The sequence below is a fragment of the Nerophis lumbriciformis genome, linkage group LG30, assembly GCF_033978685.3.
Source record: "Nerophis lumbriciformis linkage group LG30, RoL_Nlum_v2.1, whole genome shotgun sequence".
Taxonomy (NCBI): Eukaryota; Metazoa; Chordata; class Actinopteri; order Syngnathiformes; family Syngnathidae; genus Nerophis; species Nerophis lumbriciformis.
In genome coordinates this window covers 23,284,626-23,304,537 of record NC_084577.2, presented here as the reverse complement: position 1 = coordinate 23,304,537, position 19,912 = coordinate 23,284,626, and the positions used below count along the sequence as shown (strand labels likewise).

General features: G+C 35.0%; 2 protein-coding genes across 2 annotated transcripts in view; both read left to right on the top strand.

The window, feature by feature from the left end:
* The window catches only part of tlcd2 (TLC domain containing 2), a 65,409-nt gene extending 54,641 nt beyond the window's left edge, over window positions 1-10,768 (top strand). Inside the window, exon 4 of the mRNA XM_061925814.1 lies at window positions 9,939-10,768. Within this exon, the coding sequence (XP_061781798.1) occupies window positions 9,939-10,319 (381 nt within the window). The 3' untranslated portion in view covers window positions 10,320-10,768. The remainder of the gene's footprint in view (window positions 1-9,938) is intronic.
* A 4,910-nt stretch (window positions 10,769-15,678) lies between these two features.
* Window positions 15,679-19,912, top strand: part of ccdc92ba (coiled-coil domain containing 92Ba) — a 34,906-nt gene continuing 30,672 nt past the window's right edge. The window contains exons 1-2 of the mRNA XM_061925812.1: window positions 15,679-16,466; window positions 16,641-16,818. Coding sequence (XP_061781796.1) covers window positions 16,686-16,818 — 133 coding nt within the window. The 5' untranslated portion in view covers window positions 15,679-16,466; window positions 16,641-16,685. The remainder of the gene's footprint in view (window positions 16,467-16,640; window positions 16,819-19,912) is intronic.

Below are 19,912 nucleotides of genomic sequence, written 5' to 3'. Positions count from 1 at the left end.
CACATACTTGCCAAACCTCCCGGATTTTCCGAGAGACTCCCGAAATTCAGCGCCTCTCCCGAAAACCTCCCGGGACAAATTTTCTCCCGAAATTCAGGCGGAGCTGGAAGCCACGCCCCCTCCAGCTCCATGCGGACCTGAGTGACGTGTCAACAGCCTGTATTCACGTCCGCTTTCCCACAATATAAACAGCGTGCCTGCCCAAACACGTTATAACTGTAGAATGATGGAGGGCGAGTTCTTGGTTTCTTATGTGGGTTTATTGTTAGGCAGTTTCATTAACGTCCTCCCAGCGCGGTAACAACACACAACAACAGCAGTCATGTTTCATTCTACCGTAAAGCAGTTCGTCTGCCGTAAACAGCAATGTTGTTGTAATATATTGAGTTGGAGGCAATAACCAGGCGAGGTGATGAAGTACGTCTCTTTAATGTAGACTTCAGAACAGACTCACACACTTGACGTCAGGTGCGCAACACCACGTAAATCGTTGGCCAACCAAAAAGTAACCCCAGTACGCTATAGCCAACATTCACCAGGAGATGGCAACAGACAAACATAAATCACTCTATTACATTCCTCCCCTTTTAGAAATGTAGAAGTTACTCAAAATAAATAAACAACCCAACCAAAAAATGCAGCAGCTCAATTAAAAAACTGTACTTAAGCCACATTCTTTTTTTTTTTTAGTACTGAACTCTTAACCCTCATTTGTAAACAATAACATGCTTATTATACAAACAGTATTTGTACACCTTTAACACAGATTTGTATACTGTCTTCAGAGATTCCGTTTTTTTGGTGGTACTCGAAACCTTTCTGGGTACCTGCGAAAGGGTGTCCAGCATGGTTAGAAAAATAGTGACAGAGAATAGAACAAGGATGGACAATTCAACCCTTAACTCAACAATGAGTAGATGAGTGTTATGTGTGTGTATATGTGTAAATAAATGAACACTGAAACTCAAGTATTTCTTTTATATATATATATATATAATAATAAAATAAATATATATATAGCTAGAATTCACTGAAAGTCAAGTATTTCATATATATATATATATATATATATATATATATATATATATATATATATATGAAATACTTGACTTGGTGAATTCTAGCTGTAAATATACTCCTCCCCTCTTAGCCACGCCCCCAACAACGCCCCCTCCCCCCGACCACGCCCCCCACCTCCCGAAATCGGAGGTCTCAAGGTTGGCAACTATGGTGTGTGTGTGTGTGTGTGTGTATATATATATATATGTGTGTATATATATATATATACATATATATATGTGTCTATATATATATGTGTGTGTGAAATAAAAAAGCTTAAAGGTTAAATGTAATTTAGAAAAAGTTGCAATGTTGACTAATAAAACAAAGCTGGTTTTTTTTCTTTCAAACTGTCATTGCTCAAAACATAATATTGAATCAAAATCAATGCTATTATGAATTATCGACCTATCCAAGGTTCTGATTACTTCACATCAAATATTCCACTAAGAAAAAAAATTTTGGTGGAAGATTTTGCAAATTTGGTAAATAAATAACCAAAAAATGTATATGTTGTTGTTTTCTTACTGTACCGAAAATGAACCGAACCGTGACCTCTGAACCGAGATACGTACCGAACCGAAATTTTTGTGTACCGTTACACCCCTAATATATGTATATGTGTAAATATGTATATATATATATATGTGTGTATATATGTATATATATATATATATATATATATATATATATATATATATATATGTATATATATATATACGTATATATATATATATATATATATATATGTATATATATATATACATATATATGTATGTACTGTATGTATGTATGTATGCATGCATGCATGCATGCATGCAATTTCTTGGGCCCAATGCAGCTCCCTGTCAAAAAGTTTGGACACCCTTGCTTTAAAAGCTATACAATTTACGTACCAAAATTAGTTTTTTGTCAAAATGGAAAAAAAAACAACTGAATATACAGTATCTACTAAGAAAAGATAAGATACTTTATTAATGCATATATTTCCAGGCGTACGCAAGCCACATAAAATTATTTGGCGGGCCAGATTTGGCCCCCGGGCTTTGCGTTTGACAACTTTGCGCTAGCTCATTAGCCAGCTTAAAGGCTAACATGAAATAAAGAGACATTAATGTCTTTCCCCATTAAGAAAATACATCTGAGCTTACATAAACACATTGAGTAATGAACATGTTGAGGTGTGCACATTGAACTACAAGCTGTGCTATGTAAGGACAGACTGATCCATCTAACCTTGAAGGAATAACCACAACAGGAAGTGAACCGGAAGCTTTTTTTTCCTTCACTGCGAGGGTCACAAATGTTCTTACGTGAGAACTTTCTCGTTTTTTTTCCACGCTGAAGCTAAATAATCAGGTCTTCATCCTTCCAGACTGATTCCGTTCACGTTTGAACCGCGCCTGAAGTCGGGAATAGGGGATGGTCCCTCTCCGGCTCTTCCGGAGAACATTTAATTGAGCCCGCGGGGAGAAAAGTGCAGGTCGCCAATACCAACGCAAACTTGTTTTTCCCGAAGTGAAGTGCGAGAGGCTTCCACGGCGCACTCCCGTGGACGGGTGCTGTCTCAGGTCGCTCCTTTTAAAAACCTGCCGGGTGTTAAATAGCACCTCAAAAGTCCTCAGCTGCTCTTTCCCCTCAAGCTGGCCTTGTTTGGTGTGACGTAACACCTCAAGAGGATCCAGCTGATGCTAAGCAAACACTGCCAGGAACTTTTTGGAAATTACTGGGAACCCATTGGGGGGAAAAAATGTGCCTTTTTTTTTTTTTTTTTTTTTTTTTTTCTCTACGAATGACTTCCAGGCGTCAGTTGTTTACTTTTTGGAGTGTTGGCAGTCATGTAAATTTTCTCCTTTGTTTTTATGGTGACTCTTTGGCCTTGTCTCCTATCATCGTGTTATATCACTCCTTTTCTACCATTCTGTGACCCTGATTGCAGCTCATCTATCTGGGTTTTATGTGACGGCAGCTTCCCATTGGCTGCTGGCAGCTCGCACCTACGCCATCAAGGGTCGTTTCCCACCATAAAACTTTAAAGCACTCACAAATAACAACAATAAACACAGAAAGTCTCAACACTTTGCACAACAACACAAGCTTATTCCATTAAATTTGTTTTCAAATATTTTGTTTTGTGTTAGAATAACCTTGTGGTTATGTGACACACACACACACACACACACACACACACACACACACACACACACACCGCCATTATACACACACAGTAGCAAATAATGTAAAGAGGAATGATCTGTGGCCCTGTGATGAGGTGGCGACTTGTCCAGGGTGTACACTGCCTTCTGCCCGGATGCAGCTGAGATAGGCTCCAGCGCCCCCCGCGACCCCAAAAAGGGACAAGCGGTAGAAAATGGATGGAATGTTCTGTTGCACAATCTAATGTTTGTCGTCATAAACACTTTCGTAATTGACAATTTTGAGTAGCATTCCACCATTTGACCATTTTTAAGTGTTATGTCTTCCTGAAAGCCTGCGTCCACTGCAGTGGACATTTGTGTTTGCATTATAGGGCTTTTTTTTTTTTTCAACACTGATTTTTACAATGTATACCCAAATAAATGTCCACTGCAGTGGACATTTGTGTGTTGCATAAAAGGGCTTTTTAATAAGTAACACTGATTTTAAAAATGTAGACCAAAATAAATGTCCACTGCAGTGGACGTTGGTGACTTGCATAAGAGGGCTAATTTTTTTTTTCCTTAAAATTTGTAACACTGACAAAAAGACCAAAAGCAAATGTCCACTACGGTAGACGTTTGTGTTTTGCATAACTGTTATTCTTCACATGATATTAGTAACGCTGAGAAATAAAAAAGACTACAAATAATTGTCCACTGAGGTAAACGTTTGTGATTTGCATAACTGCTTCCCTTTTCTCCTTATGTTCCATTCCCCTTATTTTTCAATATTTTTTCCTCCCCTAATTTGTTTATTTTCCCTTTTTTCCCTCCTTATTTTTCCTTATTTTTTAATGTTTCCTTTTTCCCTATTCTTCACCTATCCCCCCCCCTTTTTTTTTTTTTTTTTTACCTAGTTTTCCTTTATTTTTCCCCTGTTGACTTTATTTTTTTCCCATTATTTTCCTGTATTTGTCCCTTTTCGACTTATTTTTTCTCTTGTTTACCTATTTCCTTGTAACCTTCCCTTTTTTCCCTTATGCTTCTCTTATTTTTTCATTTTTCTTATATTTGTCCCTACCCTTATTTTTCCCATTTTACCAATTTTCCCCCTTTTCTCCTTATGTTGTATGAAACTTTTGTGTAGAAAAATCAGTGCAGAAATATTCATTTCTTCAAAATTCAAGATCCATTTCCAGTAATTCAAGAATTTTTCTGCACTTCATTTTTTTTTCACTCTGATTTTTTATACACTGAAATTTTTCACAATTAATTTTAAAACAATGCCTTTTAAAAACTGCTTTTTAAAACACATTTTCCACAAATTGTATTCAATGAAATAGTCAGCATAATTTGATCAGAAAAATCAGAACGCAAGAATTCAGTGACATAAATTCAGTGTAAAAAAAACACTTTCGTAATACAGACACAAATTAACCTCCATATGTTTTCCTTCTAACGCCTGTGCAGTGAAAGTAACACGATTAGTCATAAAACGATTATATTTTTATGGCTGGCCTTGTTTTGACACACCCATCTTCCAGCGTCGTCATGGTGACTGGTTGCCATGTTAGCTGTGAAGACACATGCACCTGCCAAAGTACTACACATATGTCAGCAAAGCTTCCGGTTGCAGGAGGAGACCAAAGACAACAATACTTTGGACACATCACATTTGTTGTGTTGGTAGCTTTGTGTACCTTTCACACGCACTGCTGAGGTTGTGTGTTTGTGTTCACACTGTCAAGTCGCCATTGTCGTTTAGTCCACACTCTTTTGACTAATCAGAGGTTATTTTTAACAACAGAGCTGAGGTTGGAACAGTGACACAGTTTAATTACTATTATCAAGTGTGCATTATTGTTGTCATTCGGGCTTTTTATACGAGAAAATGCACTGACAACACAACACAAAAATTCTATGACTCTTCGTAATATGATACATTTAGCTCAATGATATATGGGAAATATAGTTGTAATTTTATGAAGATGATTTCCTGAGGAGAGCAGAATAATATGAAAAATAGTCATAATAATAAAAGATGGTTATTTTACAAGAAATAAATCAATTAAAATATTTAAAAATAAATTTTATTGTTAAAATCAAGATATTATTTTTGTAATATTATGAATTTGTTTCCCCTTTGAATAATTATTTATTACTTTTAACTGTGACCCTAATACAGTATATGTGGCCACTTGTTGCTAGGCAGACTTCATAGGACTCCATCATACCTGAGGGGAGGGGGAGAAAGGCGCCCTAAGGAAATTACGTAATGGCAGGTGTTTAGTGACACGTTTTAATTGTATCAATGAATTACTACTACTCTGTATTAAATATAAAATACGTATTGAGTCTGGGGATGGAGGTTTGAATTTGTTCTCGCTGTGCTGGTGTTGAGTTTTGTCACGTTTCAAAAACATGCCTGTTAAATTAAAAAAAATGTTTATATCAAAAATGCAAAAACACATTTTATTTAATATGATATTTTATATATATATATATGTGTATATACATATGTATATGCATATATATGTATATATATATGTATATATATATATATATATATATATATATATATATATATATATATATATATATATATATATATATATATATATGTGTGTGTGTGTGTATATATGTATATATAAGTGTGTATATATATATGTGTGTGTATATGTATAAAAATGTGTGTATATATGTGTATATATATATGTATATGTATATATATATGTGTGTATATGTATATATATATGTGTGTGTATATATATATCTGTATATGTGTGTATATATATATATATATTTGTGTATATATGTATATATATATATATGTGTGTGTATATATGTGTGTATATATATACATATGTGTGTGTATATATATATATGTGTGTATGTATATATATATATGTATGTATATATATATGTATGTATATATATATATATATATATATATATATATATATAAAACTCGTTTTTTTTGTTTTGCTTTTAAAGGTTTAACATGACCTATTTTCTATATTTGTATAAATATTTGTTGCTAGTCCAATTCCACCTCTCAAGGCCACTACAGTAGTTATTAAAAATAAAAACAGTGCGCATCTAAATTCACTCAACAGTGGTCAGAACATTTTTGCTCATGTGCTCCCCCTAGTGGTCGCGACCCTCAACAACCACATAGTGTTTAATAAGTCGCACAGTAGAGGCGAGTAATACTGATCGATTATGGCCGACCTGAGCCAGGGTCACGTGGTTGTTTGTCACGTGACCTGGCGTGGCGCGATAGTAACTTGCCAGCGCGAATACTCACGTTACGTTACATGAGGTAATCTTGGTCTCGTCCGTTCGTTCCTTTGCCTTCGCGATGCCGCCACCTAGTGGAGAGATCGTGTACTGCTACTTTACAGCCTTTAAGCCGTGGGCGATACTGCCCATTTTGGTATCGTTTTGATACCAAGTTACGGTAAATACAGGAACAGTATTGCCGATGTCGACACTTTTTACGTGGAAATTTTACATTATGTTTTAACTTGTTGGTCAAGGTTGTGTTATAAATAATACAAGTAATATATTTAATTCAAACAAAATCAATGTATTTGTGAACAAGTTATAGACAATGTATCCTCAAAATATGAGTGATTTATTTTTATTGCATCCAATTTTTTCTAAACAGTGAAAAATAACAAAATAAAAACATGAACTACTATTGGCTCTCATCCCGAGTTTGTTAACAATATATAAAAATAAATGATGCTAACTGACCTTGGTATCAATATTAACTGCATTAGTTGACATTTTATGTGTTGATATTTCACATAATTGTTTTTATTCAACTCAGCTTCTAATGTCTCATTTGTACTACAAGCTCTGGTGAGAAGTAATAAACATCAATGACTATAACAGCATGTGACTCAAATGGTAGATAAAATACATGCAGTGTCCAAAGTGCAGCCTGGGGGTCGCAGCTCGTTAAATTGTGGAAATGAAATTATTATTATTATTATTATTATTATTATTAGCTGTGGCACTTGTTTCTTTCATAACGTAATAGACTAAAACAAAGTCCAATGGAACGGACCCCCCATTCACACACACACACACACACACACACACACACACACACACACACACACACACACACACACACAAACACACTGCCCAACCGCCAACTATACATTTTTGTAGTATTTAGGAGAGCGCTGGGTCTTTTTTTTAATCTCTTATTTCCACAATTTTCCCTTATTTTCCTATTTTTTCCCCCTTTCTTAATTTAATTTTTTTTCCATATTCTTCTTATTTTTTTCTCCCTTATTTTCTTATTTTTTTTCAATAATTACATTTATTTCCATATTGTTCTTATTTATTTCTCCCTAGTTTTTCCTATTCTCTTCTTAATTGTACCTATTTTTCTCTTCTGTTGCCCTTATTTGTCATCTGCATTTATCCCTCATTTAAACTAGTTGACCTATTTCCCTTTTTATTTTCATCTTTTCCTCCCATTTCCTTTTTTTTACCTGCAGTGCATCCAAAAAGTATTCACAGCGCTTCACTTTTCCACATTTTGTTGTGTTACAGCCTTATTCCAAAATGGAATAAATTCATTTTTGTCCTCAAAATTCTACACACAATACCCCATAATGACAATGTGAAAAAAAAAAATAGTTATTTTATTTTGCAGATTGATAAAAAACTAAAAACAATCACATGTACATAAGTATTTACAGCTTTTGCTCAATATTTTGTTGATGCACGTTGGCAGCAATTACAGCCTGAAGTCTTTTTGAATACGATGCCACGAGCTTGGCACACCTACTGTATCTTTGGGCAGTTTCCCTCAGTCCTCTTTGCAGAACTTCTAAAGCTCAGTCACATTGGATGAGAAGCGTAGTTTTAAAAAAAATCCAGGAACATAGTTGAATGTATTTGCTAAATAATAATAAACATGTCATTATGGGGTATGATCTGTAGAAGTTTGAGGACAAAAATGAATTTATTCTATTTTGGAATAATTCTGTAACACATAACAAAATATGGGAAAAGTGAATACTTTACGTATATTTCCATATTCTTCCCATATTTTCCTTTTCCCCTTATTTGTCCCTTTTTGTTCCATATTCCCTTAGTTTTCATTTGTTCCTTTTCCCTTATTTTTTCCTCATTTTTCTGTAGTTTTCTTTTTCGCTATTTTTCACCTATTCCCCCTTCTTTTACCTATTTTTACTTTATTTACTTATTTTTTTAATTATTATTTCCCCTTGCTTGTCCATTTTTGACTTATTTTTTTCCATATTTTCCCTTATTTTTTACTTTTTCTTATATCTTTTCCCTACCCTTATTTTACCAATTTTCCCCAATGCTTCCCTTTTCTCCTTATGTTCCATTCCCCTTATTTTTTCCTATTTGTTTTCACTATTCTTCCCTTGCCCCCCCCCCATATGTTCCTTTTCCCTTTTTTCTCCTTATTTTTCCTTATTATTCTCTTATGTTTTCTTTTTCCCTATTCTTCACATATTCCCCCCTTCTTTTACCTACATTTCCTTATTTTTCCCTATTGTCTCCTGTTCTTGTCTTATTTTTTCAATTATTTGCCCTTATTTGTCCCTTTTCGACTTATTTTTTTCTATTTTTTACTTATTTCCCCGTAATTGTCCCTTTTTTCCATATTTTCCCTTTTTCTTATTTCTTATCTATTCTTCCTATTTTCTTTTTCCCTATTCTTCACCTATTCCCCCCTTCTTTTACCTATTTTTACTTTATTGACTTATTTTTTTTATCATTTCCCCTTATTTGTCCCTTTTCGACTTATTTTTTTCCTTTTTTTAACCATATTTTCCCTTATTTTTTCCTTTTTCTTATATTTTCCCCCCACCCTTATTTTACCAATTTTCCCCCATGCTTCCCTTTTCTCATGTTCCATTCCCCTTATTTTTCCCTATTCTTCCCTTGCCCCCATATGTTCCTTTTCCCCTTTTCTCCTTATTTTTCCTTATTATTCTCTTATGTTTCCTTTTTCCCTATTCTTCACCTATTCCTCCCCCTTCATTTACCTACATTTCCTTATTTTTCCCTATTTTCTCCTGTTCTTCTCCTATTTTTTCAATTATTTGTCCCTTTTTGACTTATTTTTTCAATTTTTTTTTTACTTATTTCCCCGTAAATTTCAATTTTTTCCATATTTTCCCTTATTCGTCCCTTATTTTTTCCTTTTTCTTATATTTTTCCCTACCCTTATTTTCCCCATTTCCCCCCATTCTTCCCTTTTCTCCATACGTTCCATTCCCCTTGTTTCTTTCTTTTCTTTTTTTAACCAATGTTTTCCTATTTTCACTTTGTTTTTCCCCTTTTCCCTTATTTTCCCCTATTTTTAAGCTGTCTCTCATGGGAAAAGTTACACATTTTCCACAGTACTTTGAACATGCCCGAGGTACATTGACACATCACGTGTCAATTGGGGCGGTACAACTCGGTCGGTAGAGTGGCCGTGCCAGCAACTTGAGGATTCCAGGTTCGATCCCCGCTTCTGCCATCCTAGTCACTGCCGTTGTGTCCTTGGGCAAGACACTTTACCCACCTGCTCCCAGTGCCCACCCACACTGCTTTAAAAAATGTAACTTAGATATTGTCACTAGAGAAAAGCGCTATATAAATATAATTCCACAGTTCAACACACTGAGTCTCGTGTCTTTCAACATCAACTTAAGAGAGCGTGACAGTAACGTGGTTTCTCCCCGTCCCTCGCCGCAGGTGATCACCTGCTTCGGCCTGTCCGTGGCGACGCGTCTCTACATCGGTTTCGCGGTGGTGGCGCTGCTGGTGGAGATCAACTCTGTGTTCCTCCACCTGCGGCAGATGCTGCGCATGTCCAACATGGGCGCCGGCACCGCCTACCGCGTCAACAGCATGATCAACCTGGGCACCTACGTGGTGTTCCGCATCAACACCCTGGCCTGGATGACCCGCTGGCTGGTGCTGAACAGGGACAAGGTGCCGCTGCTGTCCTACACGCTGGGCAGCGTGGGTCTGGCCGTCATGACCGCCATGAACATCGTCCTCTTTTACCGCCTGCTCAGGAGCGACTTCCTGAAGGGCAGCGCCCGCGAGGCCAAGAAGGAGAAGGAAACGTAAGGTCGCTCGCGTTCCCCAACGCCTGTAAGAAGCTACTAATCACGTCAAGGTGTGACTTTCTACCTGGGATATGACATCGCTCATCAACCATTACATCCTCCTGCTACCTCAGAAAGTTCTCACACCTGTCGCCGCTTTGCAATAAAACATGACCACTAGAAGAAAAGGTGATGCTATCTGACAACTTCAGTCACGTGATAAGCTGCCCTCTTTTCAAAACGTGTCTCCCTCAGTTTGAGCTCACAAGAAGCCTGTCAAATAAAACCTGTTTTGTATGTAATTCATCTTTTGGCCTCCAGAGGGCAGCACATCTCTCTTATCTTCTGCAACAACGCTCACGTTTGTGTTGAGAAATGTTTTGCTGTATTTGGTGCTTCAATTGTCTGCATACTTGTAATTTATTTCTACTAACACGCGTGTTCCATTAAAGATGAACTGATTGTGCGATGGCTTTCCCACTTTTGAAGCTAATTCTGTTTCCTAAACAAAACTTTTGGTGACAAACAACTTGTTTTACGTCCACAGAGTCACCATTTATGGATTGGAGAGGAATATACTGTACCTTTTTATCATAGTGCAATGTATAACATTTGTAACTGCCAAGTGTGTGTTTGTTCTTGTATTTCTACCCTTGAGACAACAAGGAAAAGTAGCTTCCATATGAGGAGGTGTGAACAAGTGAGGACATAAATCATTGCATCTAATAGAGAATGTCTCATTTGCACCCCTGGTGGTGAAATCTATCAAAATGAGGGTGGTCCCAAAAAGGAGGGATGTTTCAAATTGACTGTAAATCTGTTTTAAAATTGCTCCCCCTCTGGTCAACATATGAAATAACAAGTGTGTATAAGAAATTGAAATGCGCCCCGTTTGGCCAAAAATAAAAAATAAAATATATATATGTATTATAGACATACTGTAAAAACGAAGTAAATAATGAAGAATAAAAAGTTCTCCTCCTCTGGCCAACATATGAAATAACAAGTGTGTGTACAAATTTGAAGTGCTCCCCCTCTGGCCAGCATATGTAATAACAAGTGTGTGTAAAATAATTGAAATGCGCCCCGTTTGGCCAAAAATAAAAAATTAATATATATGTGTATTATAGACATACTGTAATAACGACGTAAATAATGAAGAATAAAAAGTTCTCCTCCTCTGGCCAACATATGAAATAACAAGTGTGTGTACAAATTTGAAGTGCTCCCCCTCTGGCCAACATATGTAATAACAAGTGTGTGTAAAATAATTGAAATGCGCCCCGTTTGGCCAAAAATAAAAAATAAATATATATATGTATTATAGACATACTGTAATAATGAAGAATAAAAAGTTCTCCTCCTCTGGCCAACATATGAAATAACAAGTGTGTGTACAAATTTGAAGTGCTCCCCCTCTGGCCAACATATGTAATAACAAGTGTGTGTAAAATAATTTAAATGTGCCCACTTTTGCACAAATTAATAAAAATAAATATATGTATATAAATAAATACTGTAATAACTTGATGTAAATAATGAAGATTAAAAACCAATAACAAAAAAAAACTTAAAAGCTTACCTTTTTATATTTGCATAGTATGTATATATTATTAATGTTGTAAATACAAACTTTTATATATCTAGAAAGGGTGGTCCTAAAGAGGTAGGCATTTTTTGGAGGTCTCAAGAAGGTAAGAAATACAAGAATGTGTGTGTGTACATTTCTTATTGCCAACAACTGTGATGAAGAATTACGGCCTCGTTTTATCAATTCTAATTTAAAAAAAAAAGTGTCGAATGACACTGATTGAATACGATTTGTTTGCAAAGCAGTTATGACTTCATTTTGCAACGATGCCTTAAATGTTCCATGGCACACAATATTTACCATTTCATCACAAATAAACATTTTTGGTAGTCCAATATGAAGATTCAGGAACTCTAAAGTGTTTGTGGGGACTAGTCTTCTTTAGCCACCTGAGAGCCGGTGTCCACTGCAGTGGACATTTATGTTTTGTATAACGGCTCATTCCCGACCCCCGGAGATGTGTAACTGACAAAGGAAAATAGAAACAAGTGTCAACTGCAGTGGACATAAATGTTTTGCATATCGGAGCTATTCTTTCCTCCGAATTCTGTAACTCTGGCAAAATAAAAGAGACCAAAAATTAATATTCATAAATATTTTCTATAATGGGACAGTTTTTTTCCGGAATTCTGTAACTCTGGTGAAGTGAAGATACCAAAACCAAGTGTCCACTGCAGTGGACATTATTATTTTGCATAAAAGTAGCATTTTTTATTCTGAGTTGTGCATCTCTGGCAAAAGTAATAGCCTGGAAACAAAAGTCCATTGTGGTGGACATACATGTTTTGCATAACAGGGCAATGTTTCCCCCTGAGTTGTGTTAGTCTGGAGGAAAAAAAATGGACTATAAACAAATGTCCATTTCAGTGGACATACAGTATATGTTTTGCATAATGCGGCTATTTTTTTTTCCCAAGTGGTGTAACTCTGGCAAAGGAAAAAATAAATAAAACGTCTATTTTTCCCCCCCAATTGTGTAAATGACAAAAGAAAATGGAAACAAAAATATATGTCCACTGCAGTGGACATTTGTTTTTCGCATAATGGGACTATTTGTTTTACAAGTAGTGTAAATATGGCAAATAAAAAAAGAGTAGTGTAATTGTGTCAAAAGAAATAGACAAAATAAACAAATGTGGACAGTGGACATACATGATTTGCATAACAGGTCTATTCAGGGGGGGTATGGTATTTTTTGTCTTATTATTATTATTATTATTATTATTTTTGTCATAAAAAAAATACAATCATGCGTGCTTACAGACTGTATCCCTGCAGACTGTATTAATATATATTGATATATAATGTAGGAACCAGAATATTAATAACAGAAAGAAACAACCCTTTTGTGTGAATGAGTGTAAATGGGGGAGGGAGGTTTTGTTTGGTTGGTGCACTAATTGTAAGTGTATCTTGTGTTTTTTATGTTGATTTAATAAAAAAAAATAATAATAATATTTTTTTTTAATTAATTTTATTTCTTGTGCGGCCCGGTACCAATCGATCCACGGACCGGTTCCAAGCCGCGGCCCGGTGGTTGGGGACCACTGGTGTAAATGACAAAAGAAAATGGAAACAAAAATATATGTCCACTGCAGTGGACTTTTTTTTTTTTTGCATAATGGGACTATTTGTTTTACAAGTAGTGTAACTATGGCAAAGAAAAAAGAGAAAAAACAAATGTCCACTGCAGACATTTTTTCCCCAAGTAATGTAATTCTGGTAAAAGAAATAGATAAAATAAACAAATGTCCACTACAGTGGACATACATGATTTGCATAATGTGGCTATTTATTTCCAAATGGTGTGAGTGACAAATGGTGGAGTATCTTTAGGAAACTGACATTTAGAACAGCGACAATGGAAAGAAGCATTTCAGAAAGAAAAAAAAAGTAAGTTTACGGAACAAAACAAAGTAAATCTCTTTCTGTTAAAAAAAATTATGATGATGAAAAAAATTGATTTGGAGTAAATGATTGTTTTTATGTTTGTTTATTTTGTATGTATTGTGAAATAGAAATATTGCCATGATAAGTGTTCTGTGTTGAACAACAAATGTTGTAATATGTATGTGTGAATAGGGAGGGTGCAGATAATATACGTTCGTACTTTTCTCGGCTGGTTTTCTTTCATGATTTATTTTAATGTTATGTTGTTGTTTTTTTGTTTGTTTTGACCTTGACTGAATGAAACAAAAACAAAAATTAAAAATGGAAAATATAGCAAAAAAAATAATTTGTGTTTTGCATAATGGGGCTATTTAAATTTTTTTTTTACAAGTAGTGTAACTCTGGCAAAGGAAAAAGACCAAAAATAAATGTCCACTGCAGTGCACATATGTGTTTTGCATAACAGAGATATTTTTCCCTGAGTAGTGTAATTCTGGCAAAAGAAATAGACAAAATAAACAAATGTGCACTACAGTGGACATAATGGGACTATTTCTTTCCAAACGGTGTGAGTGACAAATGGTGGAGTATCTTTAGTAAAACTGACATTTAGAACAGCAACAATGGAAAGAAGCATTTCAGTTAAAAAAAAAAGAAAAGAAAAAAAAAAAGGAAGTTTATGGAACAAAACAAAGTACATCTCTTTCTGTAAAAAAAAATTATGATGATGAAAACATTGCATTTGGAGTAAATTATTGTTTTTTATGTTTGTTTATTTTTTTGTATGGTATGTGACAGAAATATTCCCATCATAAGTGTTCCGAGTTAACAACAAATGTAATATGTATGTGTGAATAGGGAGGGTGCAGATAATATACGTTCATACTTTTCTCTGCTGGTTTTCTTTCATGATTTATTTTAATGTTACGTTGTTGTTGTTTTTGTTTTGACCTTGACTGAATGAAACAAAAACAAAAATGGAAAATATGGCAAAAAAAATAATTTGTGTTTTGCATAATGGGGCTATTTTTTTTCCGAGAAGTGTTACTCTGGCAAAATAAATACACGCGCACAAAAACGTCCACTGTAGTGGACTTAAAGGATTTGCATAATGGAGATATGTTGGATATTATTTCCTACAACAGCAAACGTGTAACAAGCCTGTCTTCAATGTACATTTCGGCACAAATTATTTTGTATTTCTTACTCTCATTTCGATGTTTAAGAAATAAGTTGTTTAATGTGACAATAAAGTTATAATACTTGTTTTGCATGTTTGTGTTTACGTTTTGGTAAATTAGATGTAACACCAAGATTGACCTGAGAGTGGCAGCAATGTACTTCACAGTCGCCACACCATCGGAAAATAAAAAAAGATGTAGAAAAGCGTTGCCAGACGACGGTAAGTATTTCCCTGAATACCATAACGTATCATAGTTTGACCCCTTTAATAAACACAACTATGACACATATTGAGCGGTCTGATATTATTAGGGTATTACAGTCAGGTTAAGGCCCAGTTTTCCAACTCGTTTATTTAAAAGGTAAAACTACATTATAAGATGTGCGATACACGGTTTGTGGTCGTGTTTGACTGTAGCAGATGCTCCTGGCAACGTCATATCGGGTATGTTGTTTCATTTCCCTCAAAATACGACAATTGTAATATCTGTTGCGATTGTGTCGTTTTCTACCTGGCAACGCTGCTAACGCGGTGGTTAGCATAGCATGTATGGTTAGCTTCTCTCGCTAGCCAGTAACTAGCGGTGGGACTTTCTCGCCAGCTGCTGTCCTTTTATCATTCCTATCACAGTAAGGCTTGTGTGAAACGTTTCATAAATACATTTCTGGACTTTTTAAAAAGCATTTTGAACTTCTGTCGCTATTATTTGATGTGTGTTTCCGGCTTCTGTCAGCCAGCTTCCTGATTGGATAGTTTCCTTCACGTGACACGGCGTCTAGCTCTAAACACCGTTTAATTCTAAACATACAAGTGTTCGAAAATTGTGACTTTATGAAATCGTTCATGGAGGGAAATTATGTGGTTACAGTCCAATTAAGTATGGATAACTCATAGACATCTTATAAGTAGACGCAGCATCGAGCGCTGCTGCCTACTGGCGCTGACGAGACGCTGGGTCGCCATCTTGGAGTGGTGATCCGCTCCACTCAGTGCAATTCATTTGGCAGGAGCAATGAACTGTCAGCGCATTTAATTCATTTTACCTCACTGAATACCACTGATTTTCACGCGGTTTTTTTGTCATACGTGTAGCTATGATAAAGGACACATATTATTCATAGTATGCTTACCAGTAATAGAATACTTATAAAAAGATATCTATGGGATACTCCTCTCGCTCAAATCGGCTGTGCCGCGGTCATCTCGCGAGATCTCATCGGCGTCGTCCCAGTAGCCAATCAGCGCAGAGCAGCGCATCCCTCCACAGCCGCCCGACGCTTCACTCCAGTGGGCGCGATCCGAGAGGGAGGATGGTGCGCACTTTGACGACATGAAGCGGTCCTGGTGTGTGACGGAGATCGGGGAGCCATGCTCGGTCCCAGCGCGGCGACGTCCCCGATGAGCACTTTACATACCCGGAGCACATCGAGCTGCATGCAGGCGGCAGCCTGCTACATCTCCCCTGGAGCCTTTGGGAGTCTCCTCTCCTCAGAGTGACGCCAAATGTACGTGTATTGTTGTTGTTTGTGGTCACCCCGAGCTGCATGAAGAACTTGGCTTTAATTAATTAATTAATAATAAATAAATAAATAGAATAATAAATATATAAATGAATAAATAAAACTATATCATCCTGCTGCATCAAATCTAATTTGTTTCTTTCTCATCCCAAATGACAGCAACGACTTCTCCTGGAGCTCCCATGAGCACGTCGTCCTCCCGACATGGCTGAGGAGAGCAGCGTGGGCCGGCAGCTGGAGAGCCTGGAGAGGAGCGTGGTGTTCCTCAGGCAGGAGCATCTCACTTTGCTCCACGGGCTCCACCGGGAGATCCTCTCCTTGCAGAGACGATGCTCAGGTGAGAGCGCCTAATGCCACGCCTCCTATCCAATAGATTAGTTTTTATTGTCCTGGATGAGGAATGAATGGTTTCTATTCATCTGCATGGAGGCCTCTTTCTCCTTGAGCTTCATCAGGCTTTTTTTTAATCCGTGTTGTTTTAAAATAACAATCATGGCCAGCTGACTGGCAGCTTGTTAATAGTCTCCAGCGTGGATCAATGTCACACACAATGACTACATGATGATGTCATGCTGCACTTCCTGGACGTGATGACATCATCTGCTTGGGGCTATATTGCCTATTTAATCATGTCAGCTACACACATGCACTTAAATCAGCTGTTCTCAAAAAAGCCGAAAGCCCGGCCACTATTTAAGAAGCACTGCATACAAGGAGTTGTTTTAAACTTGCTCATGCGTTACATTTTTCAAGGGTACATCATTTTTGAGTGGATGTCTATTTATTTATCGGTATGTGTCAAGATATACGCCTCTCACGCCCCCCTGCACATATCATGGCGCCCCACCCAAGGGGCTCCATATGGAGGTTAATTTGTATCTTTATTACACTGGAATTATGTAACTGAACTTTTATGCAGTAGAAATTGGATGAATGGATGGATGAATTTTGGGATTTTTTTTTAATCCAAATTATGCTGACATTTGCATTGAATAAAAATGTGTCAACAAAACTTGTGTGTTTTAAAAATTCAGTGTGTAATAAAAAATATACCAGTGTAAAAAAAAAAGGGACAATCAGTAGTAAATTGATGGATGGGTGAATTTTGTGAAAGTTTTTTTTACATCAAATGATGCTGATATTTTTTTAATTGAATAAACATCTGTTAGCAAAATTTGTGTGTTTCAAAAATTAGTGTGTAGAAAAAATTAAGTGTAGAAAAAAGGGACAAGCGGTAGAATATTAATGGATGGATGAATTTTGTAAACATTTTTCGACATCATATTATGCTGATATTTTTTTATTGAATAAACATCTGTTAGCAAAATTTGTGTGTTTCAAAATTTAGTGTGTATAAAAAAGGGACAAGCTGTAGAATATTAATTGATGGATGAATTTTGTAAACATTTTTCGACATCAAATTATGCTGATATTTTTTTATTGAATAAACATCTGTTAGCAAAATTTGTGTGTTTCAAAATTTAGTGTGTATAAAAAAATAAGTGTAGAAAAAAGGGACAAGCGGTAGAATATTAATTGATGGATGAATTTTGTGAAAAATGTGTCAGCAAAACTTGTGTGTTTAAAAATTCAGTGTGTAATAAAAAATATATCAGTGTAAAAAAAAAAGGGACAATCGGTAGTAAATTGATGGATGGGTGAATTTTGTGAAAGTTTTTTTTACATCAAATGATGCTGATATTTTTTTAATTGAATAAACATCTGTTAGCAAAATTTGTGTGTTTCAAAATTTAGTGTGTAGAAAAAATTAAGTGTAGAAAAAAGGGACAAGCGGTAGAATATTAATGGATGGATGAATTTTGTAAACATTTTTCAACATCAAATTATGCTGATATTTTTTTATTGAATAAACATTTGTTAGCAAAATTTGTGTTTCAAAATTTAGTGTGTTAAAAAAATAAGTGTAGAAAAAAGGGACAAGCGGTAGAATATTAATTGATGGATGAATTTTGTGAAAAATGTGTCAGCAAAACTTGTATGTTTAAAAATTCAGTTTGTAAAAAAAAGAATACGTGTAGAAAAAGGGACAAGCAGTAGAATATTAATGGATGGATGAATTTTGTAAATATTTTTTTTTTTACATCATATGATGCTGATATTTTTTTAATTGAATAAACATCTGTTAGCAAAATTTGTGTGTTTCAAAATTTAGTGTGTATAAAAAAATAAGTGTAGAAAAAAGGGACAAGAGGTAGAATATTAATGGATGGATACATTTTGTAAACATTTTTCGACATCAAATTATGCTGATATTTTTTTATTGAATAAACATCTGTTAGCAAAATTTGTGTGTTTCAAAATTTAGTGTGTATAAAAAAATAAGTGTAGAAAAAAGGGACAAGAGGTAGAATATTAATGGATGGATGAATTTTGTAAACATTTTTCGACATCAAATTATGCTGATATTTTTTTATTGAATAAACATCTGTTAGCAAAATTTGTGTGTTTCAAAATTTAGTGTGTATAAAAAAATAAGTGTAGAAAAAAGGGACAAGCGGTAGAATATTAATGGATGGATGAATTTTGTAAACATTTTTCGACATCAAATTATGCTGATATTTTTTTATTGAATAAACATCTGTTAGCAAAACTTGTATGTTTAAAAATTCAGTTTGTAAAAAAAGAATAAGTGTAAAAAAAGGGACAAGCAGTAGAATATTAATGGATGGATGAATTTTGTGAATATTTTTTGACATCAAATTATGCTGATATTTTTTAATTGAATAAACATCTGTTAGCAAAATTAGTGTGTTTCAAAATTTAGTGTGTAGAAAAAAATAAGTGTAGAAAAAAGGGACAAACGGTAGAATATTATTGGATGGATGAATTTTGTAAACATTTTTCGACATCAAATTATGCTGATATTTTTTTATTGAATAAACATCTGTTAGCAAAATTTGTGTTTCAAAATTTAGTGTGTATAAAAAAATAAGTGTAGAAAAAAGGGACAAGAGGTAGAATATTAATGGATGGATACATTTTGTAAACATTTTTCGACATCAAATTATGCTGATATTTTTTTATTGAATAAACATCTGTTAGCAAAATTTGTGTTTCAAAATTTAGTGTGTATAAAAAAATAAGTGTAGAAAAAAGGGACAAGCGGTAGAATATTAATGGATGGATGAATTTTGTAAACATTTTTCGACATCAAATTATGCTGATATTTTTTTATTGAATAAACATCTGTTAGCAAAATTTGTGTGTTTCAAAATTTAGTGTGTATAAAAAAATAAGTGTAGAAAAAAGGGACAAGAGGTAGAATATTAATGGATGGATACATTTTGTAAACATTTTTCGACATCAAATTATGCTGATATTTTTTTATTGAATAAACATCTGTTAGCAAAATTTGTGTTTCAAAATTTAGTGTGTATAAAAAAATAAGTGTAGAAAAAAGGGACAAGCGG